Source organism: Theropithecus gelada, chromosome 2 (genome assembly GCF_003255815.1).
Source record: "Theropithecus gelada isolate Dixy chromosome 2, Tgel_1.0, whole genome shotgun sequence".
In the NCBI taxonomy this organism is placed as follows: Eukaryota; Metazoa; Chordata; class Mammalia; order Primates; family Cercopithecidae; genus Theropithecus; species Theropithecus gelada.
Window position 1 is genome coordinate 91,879,435 of NC_037669.1, and position 14,679 is coordinate 91,894,113.

At 43.7% G+C, this 14,679-nt stretch overlaps 1 protein-coding gene across 1 annotated transcript in view; it reads left to right on the forward strand.

The window, feature by feature from the left end:
- The first annotated feature begins 8,328 nt into the window (after positions 1-8,328).
- SPINK8 (serine peptidase inhibitor, Kazal type 8 (putative)) overlaps positions 8,329-14,679 on the forward strand; it is a 30,423-nt gene continuing 24,072 nt past the window's right edge. Inside the window, exon 1 of the mRNA XM_025374079.1 lies at positions 8,329-8,395. Coding sequence (XP_025229864.1) covers positions 8,329-8,395 — 67 coding nt within the window. The remainder of the gene's footprint in view (positions 8,396-14,679) is intronic.

Below are 14,679 nucleotides of genomic sequence, written 5' to 3' on the forward strand. Positions count from 1 at the left end.
TATCTCCAAAGGGATCTAAGGAAGCTCTATGCTGTGGCCTTAGGTACCTAGGCTATGAACCCAGGGAGTCTTGCCCTTGGTGTCCCTCCCAATTTAGGCATACAGCTATTGACATGGGCAGTTATGTGGGACCCGTTCCCCACCACCCTTGCCAGGGCCTCAAGTTTGTAAATGGCTAGGAGGATTGCTCTCCCATTGTGTAAGATGCTCTCCTCCCCTAGTTTCTACCCAGCTTAATCCTCGCTGCAATACAATCTCCAAGCCTTGGCTCCTTGGCCAGGACCTTAGAACTGATAACCGAGTATTTTAACAACTGGAACTGGGTCTACAACAACAAAATAGATCAGGATGAAAACGAATTGAGTAAATTAAAGGGAGGCACATGTTCCTACAGTAGCAAATGGGGGCAACGAGCAAACATCCTTCTGCTGTGTTTCCAAAATCCACCTAAAAAAAGAAAGAAAGAGAGAGGAAGAGACAGAAAGTCAAAGAGAGAGAGAAAGAAAAACGGGAAAGAGAGAGGTAGTAAAGAAAAAACAGTGTACCCTATTCATTTAAAAGCCAAGGTAAATTTAAACCTATAATTGATAATTAAAGATCTTCTCTATGACCCTATAGCACTCCAATACTACTTTGTTGTCAGTGTAAACAAGGGCGGAGCCCAAAAACACTGAGACCACTAACAACCCATAGCCTTCCTATCAAAAATCCTTAACCGAGTAACCTGCGGATGGCCCAAATGCATTCAATCTGTAGCAGCAACTGCTTTGCTAACAGAAGAAAGTAGAAAAATAACCTTTAGAGGAAACCTCATTGTGAACACACCTCACCAGTTCAGAACAATCCTAAGTTTAAAAAAAAAAAAAAGTAGCTTACTAACCCAAAAATCTTGAAGTATGGGGCTACTCTGTTAGAAAAAGGTGATTTAACACTAACCACTGATAATTCCCTTAACCCAGCAGATTTCCTAACAGGGGATTTAAATCTTAATCACCATATAAATGTCCAACCAGACCTAGGAGGAACTCCCTTCAGGACAGGACGATAGATGGTTCCTCCCAGGTGATTGAGGAAAAAACCACAGTGGGTATTCAGTAATTGATAAGGAGACTCTTGTGGAAGCAGAGTTAGAATTACCTAATAATTGCTCTGCTCAAACATGCGAGCTGTTGGCACTCAGCCAAGCCTTAAAGTACTTACAAAACCAGCAAGCCCATCTTTTCCTCCTCGCTCTCTTTCTCATAGGAAAAAGGCACATAGGATAAACAGGATCCATCTCTCATGTTTCATACCCAAAAGGACTTAATCCGGAGCAACAAAAAGCTTAAGATCGATAATTAAGGCATATTCCTACAAAGGAAAAGAAAGACAAAGGCCCTAGTGGGCAAAAACTCTATCTCAATCCTGACTCAAAATGTTACCTACACCCTCTCTGAAACAAATTTGCATAAGAACTGTTGTTTATGAAAATGCATCTTGGCAAGGCGCAGTGGTTCACACTGTAATCCCAACACTTTGGGAGGCCGAGGCGGGTGGATCACGAGGTCAGGAGATCAAGACCATCCCGGCTAACATGGTGAAACTCTGTCTCTACTAAAAATACAAAAAATTAGCTAGTCATGGTGGCGGGTGCCTGTAGTTCCAGCTACTCGGGAGGCTGAGGCAGGAGAATGGTGTGAACCCAGGAGGCAGAGCTTTCAGTGAGCCAAGATCGAGCTACTGCACCCCAGCCTAGGCAACAGAGCAAGACTCCATCTCAACAACAACAACAAAAAAATGCATCTTGATGGGGCAACTGGGTTGTTATGAAATACTCAGAAACCCAGCCGAGCTCTAGAACTCACCCCTGAGTGCAAACGAAATGTTGGGCAGCTTGGTAAAGGACCACTAGAATCCAGCAGCCCGGACCCCTTTCTTTGTGGTCCAGAAAGGCAGGAAAACAGGTGCAGGACTGCTACATTGGTGAGTGTAACTAATCCAGTAAGCAGAGGTCCGTGGATGGTTACGCACCCTGAAAAGGAATAAGCATTAGGATCATAGACGATGTTCTAGGACTAATGCTCATCGGAAAATGACCAGGGGTGCTGGCATCCCTATGTTCTTTTTAAACATTCCCCGCCAGGCAAAAACGCCCATAAGATGTATTCTGGAGAATTAGGACCAATTTAACCCTCAGACACTAAGAAAGAAACGACTTATATTCTTCTGCAGTACCCCTGGCCACAATATCCTCTTCAAGAGGGAGAAACCTGCCCTCCAAGGGAAGTATAAATTATAACACCATCTTTTTTTTTTTTTTTTTTTTGAGTCGGAGTCTTGCTCTGTCACCCAGGCTGGAGTGCAGTGGCGCGATCTCGGCTCACTGCACGTTCCGCCTCCCGGGTTCGCCATTCTCCTGCCTCAGCCTCCCGAGTAGCTGGGACTACAGGCGCCCGCCACCACGTCCGGCTAATTTTTTGTATTTTTAGTAGAGATGGGGTTTCACCGTGTTAGCCAAGATGGTCTCGATCTCCTGACCTCAGGATCCGCCCACCTCGGCCTCCCAAAGTTCTGAGATTACAGGCGTGAGCCCCCGCGCCTGGCCTATAACATCATCTTACAGCTAGACCTCTTTTGTAGAAAATAGGGCAAATGGAATGAAGTGCCATATGTGCAAACTTTCTTTTCATTAAGAGACAACTTGCGATTATGTTAAAAGTGTAATTTATGCCCTACGGGAAGCCCTCAGAGTCTACCTCCCTGCCCCAGCGTTCCCCCAGCTCCTTCTCCAACTAATAAGGACCCCCCTCCAACCCAAACAGTCCAAAAGGAGATAGAGAAAGGGGTAAACAATGAACCAAAGAGTGCCAGTATTCCCCGATTATGCCCCCTCCAAGTGGTGCGAGGAGGAGAATTTGGCCCAGCCAGAGTGCATGTACCTTTTTCCCTCTTGGACTTGAAGCAAATTAAAATAGACCTAAGTAAATTCTCAGATAACCCTGATGGCTATATTGATGTTTTACAAGGGTTAGGATAATCCTTTGATCTGACATGGAGAGATATAATGTTACTGCTAAAACAGACACTAACCCCAAATGAGAGAAGTGCCGCCATAACTGCAGCCTGAGAGTTTGGCGATCTCTGGTATCTCAGTCAGGTCAGTTATAGGATGACAACAGAGGAAAAAGAACAATTTCCCAAGGGGCAGCAGGCAGTTCCCAGTGTAGACCCTCATTAGGATGCAGAATCAGAACGTGGAGATTGGTGCCACAGACATTAACTAACTTGCGTGCTAGAAAAACTAGGAAGAACCTATAAATTATTCAATGATGTTCACTATAACACAGGGAAAGGAAGAAAATTCTACTGCCTTTCTGGAGAGACTAAGGGAGGCATTGAGGAAGCATACCTCCCTGTCACCTGACTCTATTGAAGGTCAACTAATCTTAAAGGATAAGTTTATCACTCAGTCAGCTACAGACGTTAGAAAAAAACTTCAGGCCGGGCGCGGTGGCTCAAGCCTGTAATCCCAGCACTTTGGGAGGCCGAGACGGGCGGATCACGAGGTCAGGAGATCGAGACCATCCTGGCTAACACAGTGAAACCCCGTCTCTACTAAAAATACAAAAACTTAGCCGGGCGAGGTGGCGGGCGCCTGTAGTCCCAGCTAGTCGGGAGGCTGAGGCAGGAGAATGGCGTAAACCCGGGAGGCGGAGCTTGCAGTGAGCTGAGATCCGGCCACTGCACTCCAGCCTGGGTGACAGAGCGAGACTCCGTCTCAAAAAAAAAAAAAAAAAAAAGAAAAAAACTTCAAAAGTCCACCTTAGGCCCGGAGCAAAACTTAGAACCCTAATGAACTTGGCAACTTAGGTTTTTTTAAAAATAGAGATCAGGAGGAGCAGACAGAATGGGACAAACGGGATAAAAAGAAGGCCACCGCTTTATTCATGGCCCTCAGGCAAGCGGACTTTGGAGGCTCTGGAAAAGGGAAAGACTGGGCAAATCGAATGCCTAATAGGGCTTGCTTCCAGTGTGGTCTACAACGACACTTTAAAAAGATTGTCCAAATAGAAATAAGCCGCCCCCTCATCCATGCCCCTTATGTCAAGGGAATCACTGGAAGGCCCACTGCCCCAGGAGACGAAGGTCCTCTGAGTCAGAAGCCACTAACCAGATGATCCAAGAGCAGGACTGAGGGTGCCCAGGGTAAGCGCCAGCCCATGCCATCACCCTCACAAAGCCCCAGGTATGCTTGACCATTGAGGGCCAGGAGATTAACTGTCTCCTGGACACTGGCACGGCCTTCTCAGTCTTACTCTCCTGTCCCGGATAACTGTCGTCCAGATCTGTCACTATCCGAGGGGTCCTAGGACAGGCAGTCACTAGACACTTCTCCCAGCCACTAAGTGGTGACTAGGGAACTTTACTCTTTTCACATGCCTTTCTAATTATGCCTGAAAGCCCCACTTCCTTGTTAGGGAGAGACATTCCAGCAAAAGCAGGGGCCATTATACACTAGAATTAGGAGAAGGAAAAAGGGTAAATACAGACTCTAAGTACGCTTACCTAGTCCTCCATGCCCACGCAGCAATATGGAGAGAAAGGGAATTCCCAACTTCCGAGGGAACACCCATCAAACATCAGGAAGCCATTAGGAGATTATTATTGGCTGTACAGAAATCTAAAGAGGTGGCAGTCTTACACTGCGGGGTCATCAGAAAGGAAAAGAAAGGGAAATAGAAGGGAACTGCCAAGCAGATATTGAAGCCAAAAGAGCCACAAGGCAGGACCTTCCACTAGAAATGCTTATAGAAGGACCCCTAGTATAGGGTAATACCCTCCATGCCGCTGTAATACTAGTAGCTCCCCTTACCAAGAGCTTCTGTGGAGAATGCGGCTTCCCAGAAATATTGAAGCCTCATCGTATAGGAGTTTTTCTAAAGGAAACCCCACTTTCATCCCCACACTCATATGCCCCTGCACTTCAGGCCATACATTTCAATCCCTGTATCTTTAACCTCCTTGTTAAGTTTGTCTCTTCCAGAACCAAAGCTGTAAAACTACAAATGGGCCGGGCACGGTGGCTCAAGCCTGTAATCCCAGCACTTTGGGAGGCCGAGACGGGCGGATCACGAGGTCAGGAGATCAAGACCATCCTGGCTAACACAGTGAAACCCCGTCTCTACTAAAAATACAAAAAAAAAAAAACTAGTCGGGCGAGGTGGCAGGCGCCTGTAGTCCCAGCTACTCGGGAGGCTGAGGCAGGAGAATGGCGTAAACCCAGGAGGCAGAGCTTGCAGTAAGCTGAGATCCGGCCACTGCACTCCAGCCTGGGTGACAGAGCGAGACTCCGTCTCAAAAAAAAAAACAACAAAAAAAACCAAAAAAACTACAAATGGTTCTTCAAATAGAGCCCCAGATGCAGTCCATGACTAAGACCTACTGCGTACCCCTGGACCAGCCTGCTAGCCTATGCTCTGATGTTGATGACATAGAAGCCACCCCTCCAGAGGAAATCTCAACTGCACGACCCCTGCTACACCCGAATTCAGCAGGAAGCAGTTAGAGCAGTTGTCAGCCAACCTCCCAAACAGCACTTGGGTTTTCCTGTTGAGAGGGGGAGCTGAGAGACAGGACTAGCTGGAATTGCTAGGTTGGCAAAGAATTCGTAAGCCTAGCTGGGGAAGGTGACTGCACCCACCTTTAAACACAGGGCTTGTAACTCAGCTCAAGCCCGACCAATCAGGTAGTAAAGAGGGCTCGCTAAAATATAAATTAGGCTAAAGGCAGGAGGTAAAGAAATAGTCTAATCATATATCACCTGAGAACACAGGGGGAGGGACAATGATCGGGATATAAACCCAGGCATTCCAGCAGGGAGTGGCAACCCCCTTTGGGTCCCCTCCCTTTGTATGGGAGCTCTGTTTCCACTCTATTAAATCTTGCAACTGCACAACAACAACAACAACAAAAAAGACAGTTTTGCTCTGTCACCCAGGCTAGAGTGCAGTGATGCGATCTCAGCTTACTGCAACCTCCGCCTCTTAGGTTCAAGCCATTCTCGTGCCTCAGCCTCATGAGTAGCTGGGATTACAGGCACATGCCACCATGCCCAGTTTTTTATTTTTTGCATTTTTAGTAGAGACAGGGTCTCACCATGTTGGCCAAGCTGGTCTCGAACTCCTGGCCTCAAGTGATCCGCCTGCCTCAGCCTCCCAAAGTGCTGAGATTATAAGCTTGAGCCATGGTACTCAGCCTATTAAAATTTCTGATGAAAAATTTTACATGTCACTTAAAAAAAAAAAAAATATATATATATATATATGTAAAAGCAGGCACCAAATTTAGAGGGATTAAAAGCAAAAATTTTGAAGACCACCATGGTAGACACTGTGGTTGATCAGAGCAGTGCTGAGAAAATACACTTGACCTCCCAGAACTATGTGGCATGTCCCCAGTTAAGGCCATTCATTTAGGACTTAGACCTAAGGAATTTATGATACCCAATAGCTTCTGAACTTCCACTTTAAAAAATGTTGGCGTTTTGAGAAATTTTTATTCAAATGGTCAAACAGCCTATCATTTAAGGGAATGAGCACTCTATCTCCAGATTTCTCAACTCTGCTAAATAAGAATGAACTTGGAGGATTCCATATAAGGTAATTTTCTACTTTAAAACCCTGTGAATCAGGCCAGATCAGTGGCTCACACCTGTAATCTCAATGCTTTGGGAGGCCAAGCAAGACGGTCACTTGAGGCTAGGAGTTCAAGGCTGCAGTGAGCTGTGATCATGCCACTGTACTTCAGCCTGGGCAACAGAGCAAGACCTTGTCTCTAAAGAAATAAAAATAAATAGAACTTCTATGAGACAATACAGAAATAATCAAAAGTAGATGTTTCAATAAAGTGAATACTTTTGACTTGATAAAATAACTGCACATGCAGATGTGGTAATTTATAGTATTGTGTCAATATCTGAAGCCATCTTGAATGTAATAATTATAATGCAGGAATTCAAAAATTGTGTATGACATCTATCTAAAATGGTGGGTTCAGCTTTGGCAAGAACAGCTAGATTTTGGCATAGTACTGGACAGTACATACCAGCCTCAGAAATTTGAAATATGAACTCACAAGATTTAGGCATTATAGAATTTAGAGTTGAAAGAAATAGATTTGAATCATATCTATACTTCCTAATTTCAAAGCTCACTCTCTTCTACTGCCAGGCATTGGAACCTTGAAAAGACAAATAAGCTTTGCCTCCCTTCCTTGTTCATTATGAACAAACTATCAACAAAAACCATCCTGTTCAGCCAGTTTCTCAGAGCAACCGTGGGAGTCACAGCAGGTAAAGTGAACTTCTAAATTTGCAAACTTTAAAGGGTTGTATTATTTATTACTTGTTTTTTTCTCAGGGGAGGTCTTGGGTAGAAATTACCTAGATATAGAATGAAAAATGTTTGCCTGGAAAATGTATAGGATGAAGAAAATAGAAGCTACACCAAAGTAACAACACTAGGGAAGATTACAAGTATAAGAGTGAGGTTTTGGTGTTTTGTCCCTTCCTGTTTCTTACTGTCTGTTGACTTACACATGTTGTTGAGTGACTGCCCTTCAGAGATGGGGTCCTACTATGTTGCCCAGGCCGGTCTCGAACTCCTGGGCTCAAGTGATCCTCCTGCCTTGGCCTCCCAAAATGCTGGGATTTCAGGCATGAGCCACCATGACCAGCTACTTTTTTTTTTTGAGACAGAGTCTCGCTGTCACCCAGGCTGGAGTGCAGTGGCGCAATCTCAGCTCACTGCAAACTCTGCCTTGTGGGTTCACGCCATTCTTCTGCCTCAGCCTCCTGAGTAGCTGGGACTACAGTCACCCGCCACCACACCCAGCTAACTTTTTGTATTTTTAGTAGAGACAGGGTTTCACCATGTTAGCCAGGATGGTCTCGATCTCCTGACCTCGTGATCCACTCACCTCAGCCTCCCAAAGGTCTGGGATTACAGGCATGAGTCACCACGCCTGGTACACCCGCCTACTTTTAAATATTTTATTGAAAAACTCTAGGTGTTTATTCTTTCCCTTGCAAGTATTCTTTACTAACTCTTTTTCTGGCATCTTCTAAAATTCTTTTTTTAACTTTTTTTTCCCAAATGTCCAATGATTTTAGGGAAATGAATTAAACAATTGAGTTGCATCAGACACAATTCATTCCAAATGACCTGAGGAAAGGACAAAGTATTTAGACTTCATTTCCTGGTCAGTGAGGGATCTCTGTGAGAACTTGTACTTCGCATAGATGTTTGTCCTACATAAAAAGTTGCATATTTCCACAGTTCTTCTGTCACCATGAAGGGGACCTGCTCAGATGCCATCCTTGTTCTAGCTACCTCCATGTGGATGGCCTTTGCAATTGGTGAGTTATGTGTCCTTGCTCTGCCCACATTTTCTGCAGTAAATCTAGAATCATGAGAAAATTAGAGATGGAAGTGGAAGTGCTGTTCAGTTTTATTTAATCCTAATTTATCATGTTACCAAAGTAGACATTAAAACCCAGAGAAAGGATTCACACAATGTTGTTAGTATCAAAGCTAGGAGTCGAATCCAAACCATCGAAGTCCAGGAACATTGAACTTTCCAAAATGCCAGGTTACTACCTAAGGTATTTAAACCTCAGAAATGTACATTTCTAGAGTTTGTATATTTACATATCTCAAATCAAAAAAAGAACCTCATTAGGCTATGTGGAAATAGACTCAGATATTATTCTGGTTAATGGTGGGTTTTAGCAAAAGTTGTGCTTATAGTTAAGTGTAGGGAATCTCTGAAGGCCTCAACATGTCATTTTTCTATTCGGTTTCTGCAACTCTTTCCTACTTGTCTTCAATCTCTTACTTTCCATTGGTACTGTGTCTCACTTAAAACATTTTTTTCAAGCCTCTCACATCTTAGGAGAGTTCTGTAACAGGCTGAAAACTATTTTTCATAACTCTCATATCTTACGTAAAAAAACAAATAGGCCTGGTCCCTCTCCTCCCCTTCCCTCTCCAATTTAATCATCTGTTGACAAATTTAGGTATATTTCTACACTTCCTCACCTTTCATTCAATCCTCACCCCCACTGCTACTGAACGTATCAGTCATTGGCATCGGCCTCCCTGCAAGCCCGCTGTGTTCCCTTCTGGCTGAGTCTCATCCTCTGTTGGGAACACATCATAACTCAACCAAGGTGGACCACTCCATCTTTCTTGCAAATCACCCTTTCCTTGTTCTCGTAGTTGTATGGCCTCATATTGTTTCCTCAAACCTATTTCTCCACTGTATGCCCATAACCTGTGACTAAGTTCCATTGATAGAACACTTCATATATCATGTAAATTTGTGCATTTTCCACATTTCCACAACAGTGACTTCCTCAGTGAAGGTTCTCATCATTTCATGAAAATGTTTTTATATTCTCCTTAACCATTCCCTTTGCCTCTAACTTGACTTACTCTCACCCATGTACCACTGCTACAATAGTTGTCATTTTTAGTGCAAATCTTATCTTACTTCTGCTGTAATGAACACAAAAGCCTTTGTGATGTGGCCCTTAACTACTATGCTGGGTTTCCCAGCACCCATTTATTTACACATCCAATAAATACATACTGTGCATTGACCTTATGCCAGTAACTGGGCTAGACACTGGTTACGTGGCAGGAATGGTACCTGAACACACCAGTGGTGGAAGGTGTATAGATATCATGGTTCATTCCAAATATGAACGCACTTTTTTTTTTTTTTGAGACAGAGTCTTGCTTTTACCCAGGCTGGAGTGCAGTGGTGTGATCTCGGCTCACTGCAACCTCCACCTCCTGGGTTCAAGCAAGTCTCCCACCTCAGCCCCCAAAGTGGCTGGAACTATAGGCATGTGCCACCATGCCTGGCTAAACTTTTTGTATTTTTAGTAGAGATGGGGTTTGACCATGTTGGCCAGGGTGGTCTCGAACATCTGACCTCAAGTGATCCATCGGCTTGTCCTCCTAAAGTGCTGAGATTAAGGCATGAGTCACCTCACCCAGCCACACTTTTTTTTTTTTTTTGAGAGGTAGTCTCCCTTAGCCGCCCGGGCTGGAGTTCAGTGGTGCCATTTTGGCTCACTGCAACCACTGTCTCCCAGGTTCAAGTGATTCTCCCATCTCAGCCTTCTGAGTAGCTGGGATTACAGGCACCCACCATCATGCCTGGCTAATTTTTGTATTTTAGTAGACAGGGTTTCACCATGTTGGTCAGGCTGGTCTTGAACTCCTGACCTAAGGTGATCCGCCCGCCTCGGCTTCCTAAAGTGCTGGGATTACAGGCATGAGCCACTACACCCAACCCGGCCACACATTTTGATAAGTGTCTCAAAAGGTAGGAACAGTGAGAATGTGTAGAACTTAAGCCACTGCCTATCTTTCCCCTCCCCTTCCCAGCGCAATGTGATGGAATATCTACTCTGGACAGATAGGGCCAAGATGAGTTTTTCTTCTCTCCCTAAGCTTACAGGGGACAATGGTATATCTCCCTGGGAAGGACACGTCATCAACATTTTTCATTCCCCCATACCTCTGTGTTGCTGAGGCTAAATTCCAGGAGAATGAGTCCAAGAGGCAGAGTCCTGTCTTTTCCCACCCATCTGCTACTTGTGAGACTGAGGCTCTATCCCAGGTGAGGCAGACTGAGAGTAGTGGGGCCATGATTGCCCTCACCCTAGCTTAGTGTATTAGTCCATTTTCACACTGCTATAAAGACACTACCTGAGATTGGGTAATTTATAAACAAAAGAGGTTTAATTGACTCACAGTTCAGTATGGTTGGGGAGGGCTCAGGAAACTTACAATCATGCTGGAAGGCAAAGGGGAAGCAAGGCACATCTTACTATGGTGAGGCAGGAGACTTAGAGAGTGAGAGAGCAAGGAAGTGCCATACTTTAAAACTCTCAGCTCTCATGAGAACTCATTCACTATCACAAAAACAGCATGGGGGAAACCACCCCTGTGATTCAAACACCTCGCACTAGGCCCCTCCCTTAACAGGTGACACAGGTGGGGATTACAATTTGAGATGAGATTTGGCTGGGGACACACACAAATCATATCACTTAGCTTGTAGGTGGGAGGTTCCATGCTGGAAGAAACACACTGAGAAGATTCGAGGCTATCACAAGAACAGCATTCTTACCATGATTACACAGTGTTCTGCTTGTAAAGCAGGTTATTGCTCTGAAATAAGCAGGCTACTGTCCAGAGCAATGACACAGATATTTTGCCCAGGGAGAAAGGCAGGTCATAAGAACAGAGATCTCCAGAGATTTCTGAAAATCAACCAACCAAATAAAGAAAAACACTTTCTGACCATATTTGTGTGGTGAAGTTTAAGCCTAAGGACACTGTTTTGGTCCATTTTGTCCTGCTATAACAGAATACCTAAGACTGAATAATTGATAAAGAACAGAGGTTTATTTCTTACAGTTCTGGAACGTGAAAAGTCCAAAGTTGAGGAGCCCACATTTTGCAAGTCCTTCTTGATGTGTCATGCATGACAGAAGGTGGAGGGGCAAGAGAACACGCACATGTGTGCACACACACAAGAGGAATGAATTCATCTGTTTATCAGGAACCATTCTTGCAATAACATCATTAATCCATTCATGAGGGCAGAGCCCTCATGACCTAATTGCTTCCCAAAGACTTCATCTCTCAACACTGTTGTGTTGGGGATTATGTTTCTAATACGTGAACTTTGGGAGACACATTCAAACCATAGCAGGCACTCTCAAAAACAAGAGAGATTTTAATGGGCAGCAATTAAGAGAAGGCAGGTGGCTCCATGAAAACAATAAGCTAAGCCATAGGTCAACTAGTCTACCAGAAAGAATCGGGAAAAAGACTGCTAAAAAGAGCCCCCCCTGGGGGTAGAGGGGTCAGGGCAAACCTCAGAGGCTGGTCTCAGAACGATCGTGTAGAGGGATCCAAATTTAATTGGATCAGACTGTGGAAGAATTTATGCCTCAGAGAATTGTTGAAAGCAATAGAGCAATCATGTAGCAATTAGCAGAATGTAACATCTGGTGTGATACCAATAGAGGCAACATTTAACAGAGAAATCAGAGAAAGAGATAGTCAAACTTAGCCCTGCTAAAACCACTGTCACCCCAAGATGACTGGGCACATGGCCAAAGCTGTATCCTCTAAAGAGTGATATCAGGCCGGGCACAGTGGCTCACACCTGTAATCTCAACATTTTGGGAGGCTGAGGCAGGCAGATCACCTGAGGTCAGGAGTTTGTGACCAGCCTGGTCAACATGGTAAAACCCTGTCTCTACTAAAAATGCAAAAATTAGCCAGGCAAGGTGGCTCATGCCTGAAATCCAAGCTACTTGGGAGGATGAGGCAGGAGAATCGGTTGAACCTGGGAGGCAGCAGTTGCCGTGAGCCGAGATCACACCACTGCACTCCAGCCTGGGCAACAGAGTGAGACTCTGTCTCAAAAATAAAGAAAGAAAGAAAAGAAAAGAAAAGGGTGACATCAGAGGCTTCACACTGCAGGGGAAATAGATTTCACTAAAACATTCCAGCAACGTCATTAAACAAATTACAAGCAAACAACAACAAATCCTGAGAATGGAGAGAAGTCAGTATCCAGAGTTGCTATAATACACTATCTGAATATCTAGTTTTCATAAAAAATTATGAGACAAGAAAAAAAAAGCATGAAATCCATACAAAGGAGGAAAAAGGCAAGCAACAGAGACTACCTGTGAGAGGGTCCAGACAAAACCATCAAAGGAACTAATATAAATATTTACAAAAACTGAAGGAACTCATGCTTCCAGAAGTGAAGGAAGATAAAATGATGATGTCTTATCAATAAGGAGAGACAAATTCAATTTTTAAAAAGAATGGAAACTCTGGGGTTGAAAACTATAATAAATAAAAACATTCACTAGAAAGCACAACAGTAGATTGTTCTTCTAGCAGAAGAAAGAATCAGTAAACTTGAAGACAAAACAACTGAGATTATGGTATCTTAAGAACAGAGAGAAAAAAATACTGAAAAAAAGAGCAGTATCTTAGAAATGCGGGACACCATTAAGAATATGAACATACACATAATGAAAGAAGCAGAGGAGAAAAAGAGAAAAAGAAGAGAATGAAAATACTTGAAGAGATAATGGCTGAAAAATTCCAAATTCTGATGAAAAACCTTAATCTGTGCATCCAAAAAGTTCAATGAACTTCTGGTAGGACAAACACAAAAACATTCATATGTAGACACATCATTATCAAACTACCTAAAGACAAAGACCAAGAGAAAATCTTGAAAGCAGCAAAAGAAGCAAAACTTCTTTGCAAGTGATTTTTCAGTAGGATTAACAACTGATTTCACATTAGGAACCATAAGCCGGGCGCAGTGGCTCACACCTATAATCCCAGCACTTTGGGAGGCTGGGTTGGGCGGATCACCTCAGGCTGGGAGTTTGAGACCAGCCCGACCAACATAGAGAAATGCCATCTCTACTAAAAATACAAAATTAGCCGGGCATGGTGGTGCATGCCTGTAATCCCAAGTATTCGGGAGGCTGAGGCAGGAGAATCGCTTGAACCCAGGAGGCGGAGGTTGCAGTGAGCCGATATTATGCCGTTGTACTCCAGCCTGGGCAACAAGAGCAAAACTCTGTCTCAAAAAAAAAAAAAAAAAGAAGGTCAGAAGGCAGTGGTATAACAAAAGAAGGTCAGAAGGCAGTGATAGCTAAAAGGAAGAAAGCTATCATCCAAGAATCTTATATGCAGCAAAGTGACATTTCCAAAAAAAAAAAAGGTGGAATTAAGACATTCCCAGATAAACAAGAACTGAGAGAACTTTTTTCTAGCAGAATTACCTTACTAAAAACACCAAAGAAAGTTCTTCAGCTGAAAGCAAGAGGCAGACAAAAATTCAAATCCACATAAACAACACACAGCAAGGTAAAGATAAGTAATTATAAAAGGATAAATGCACATTTCTTCTCCTTTCTTATTTTAACTGAGTTTAAAATCATTGTATAATTAGCAGGGCATGATGGAGGGTGCCTGTAATCCCAGCTACTTGGAAGGCTGAGGCATGAGAATCACTTGAACGCGGGAGGTGGAGGTTGCAGTGAGCCGAGATCATGCCATTGCACTCTAGCCTGGGTGATAGAGCAAGACGCAGTCTCAAAAAAAAAAAAAAAAATTATTGTATAAAATCATATATGTGGGCCAGCATGGTGTCTCGTGTCTATAATCCTAGTACTTTGGGAAGCCAAGATGGGAAGATTGTTTGAGCCCAGGAGTTTGAGGCCAGCTTGGGCAACATAGCAAGATCCCATCTTTTAAAAGATAAATTACTAAAAACTTTTAGACCATATGTATGCAATTATATCTGCCTACAGCATATAGAAATGTAATGTATTTGACCATAAAAGCACAAAAGAGATGAGTGGGAACAAAGCAGGATTGATGCAAAGAAATGACACCAGATGGTAACTTAAATCTATAGGAACAAATGAAGAGAACAAAAAATGGCGAATAAGAAGGTTAATATAAGAAAGGATGGGTCAGGCATGGTGACTCATGCCTGTAATCCCAGCACTCTGGGAGGCCAAGGCGAGTGGATCACGAGGTCAGGAGTTTGAGACCATCCTGGCCAGCATCG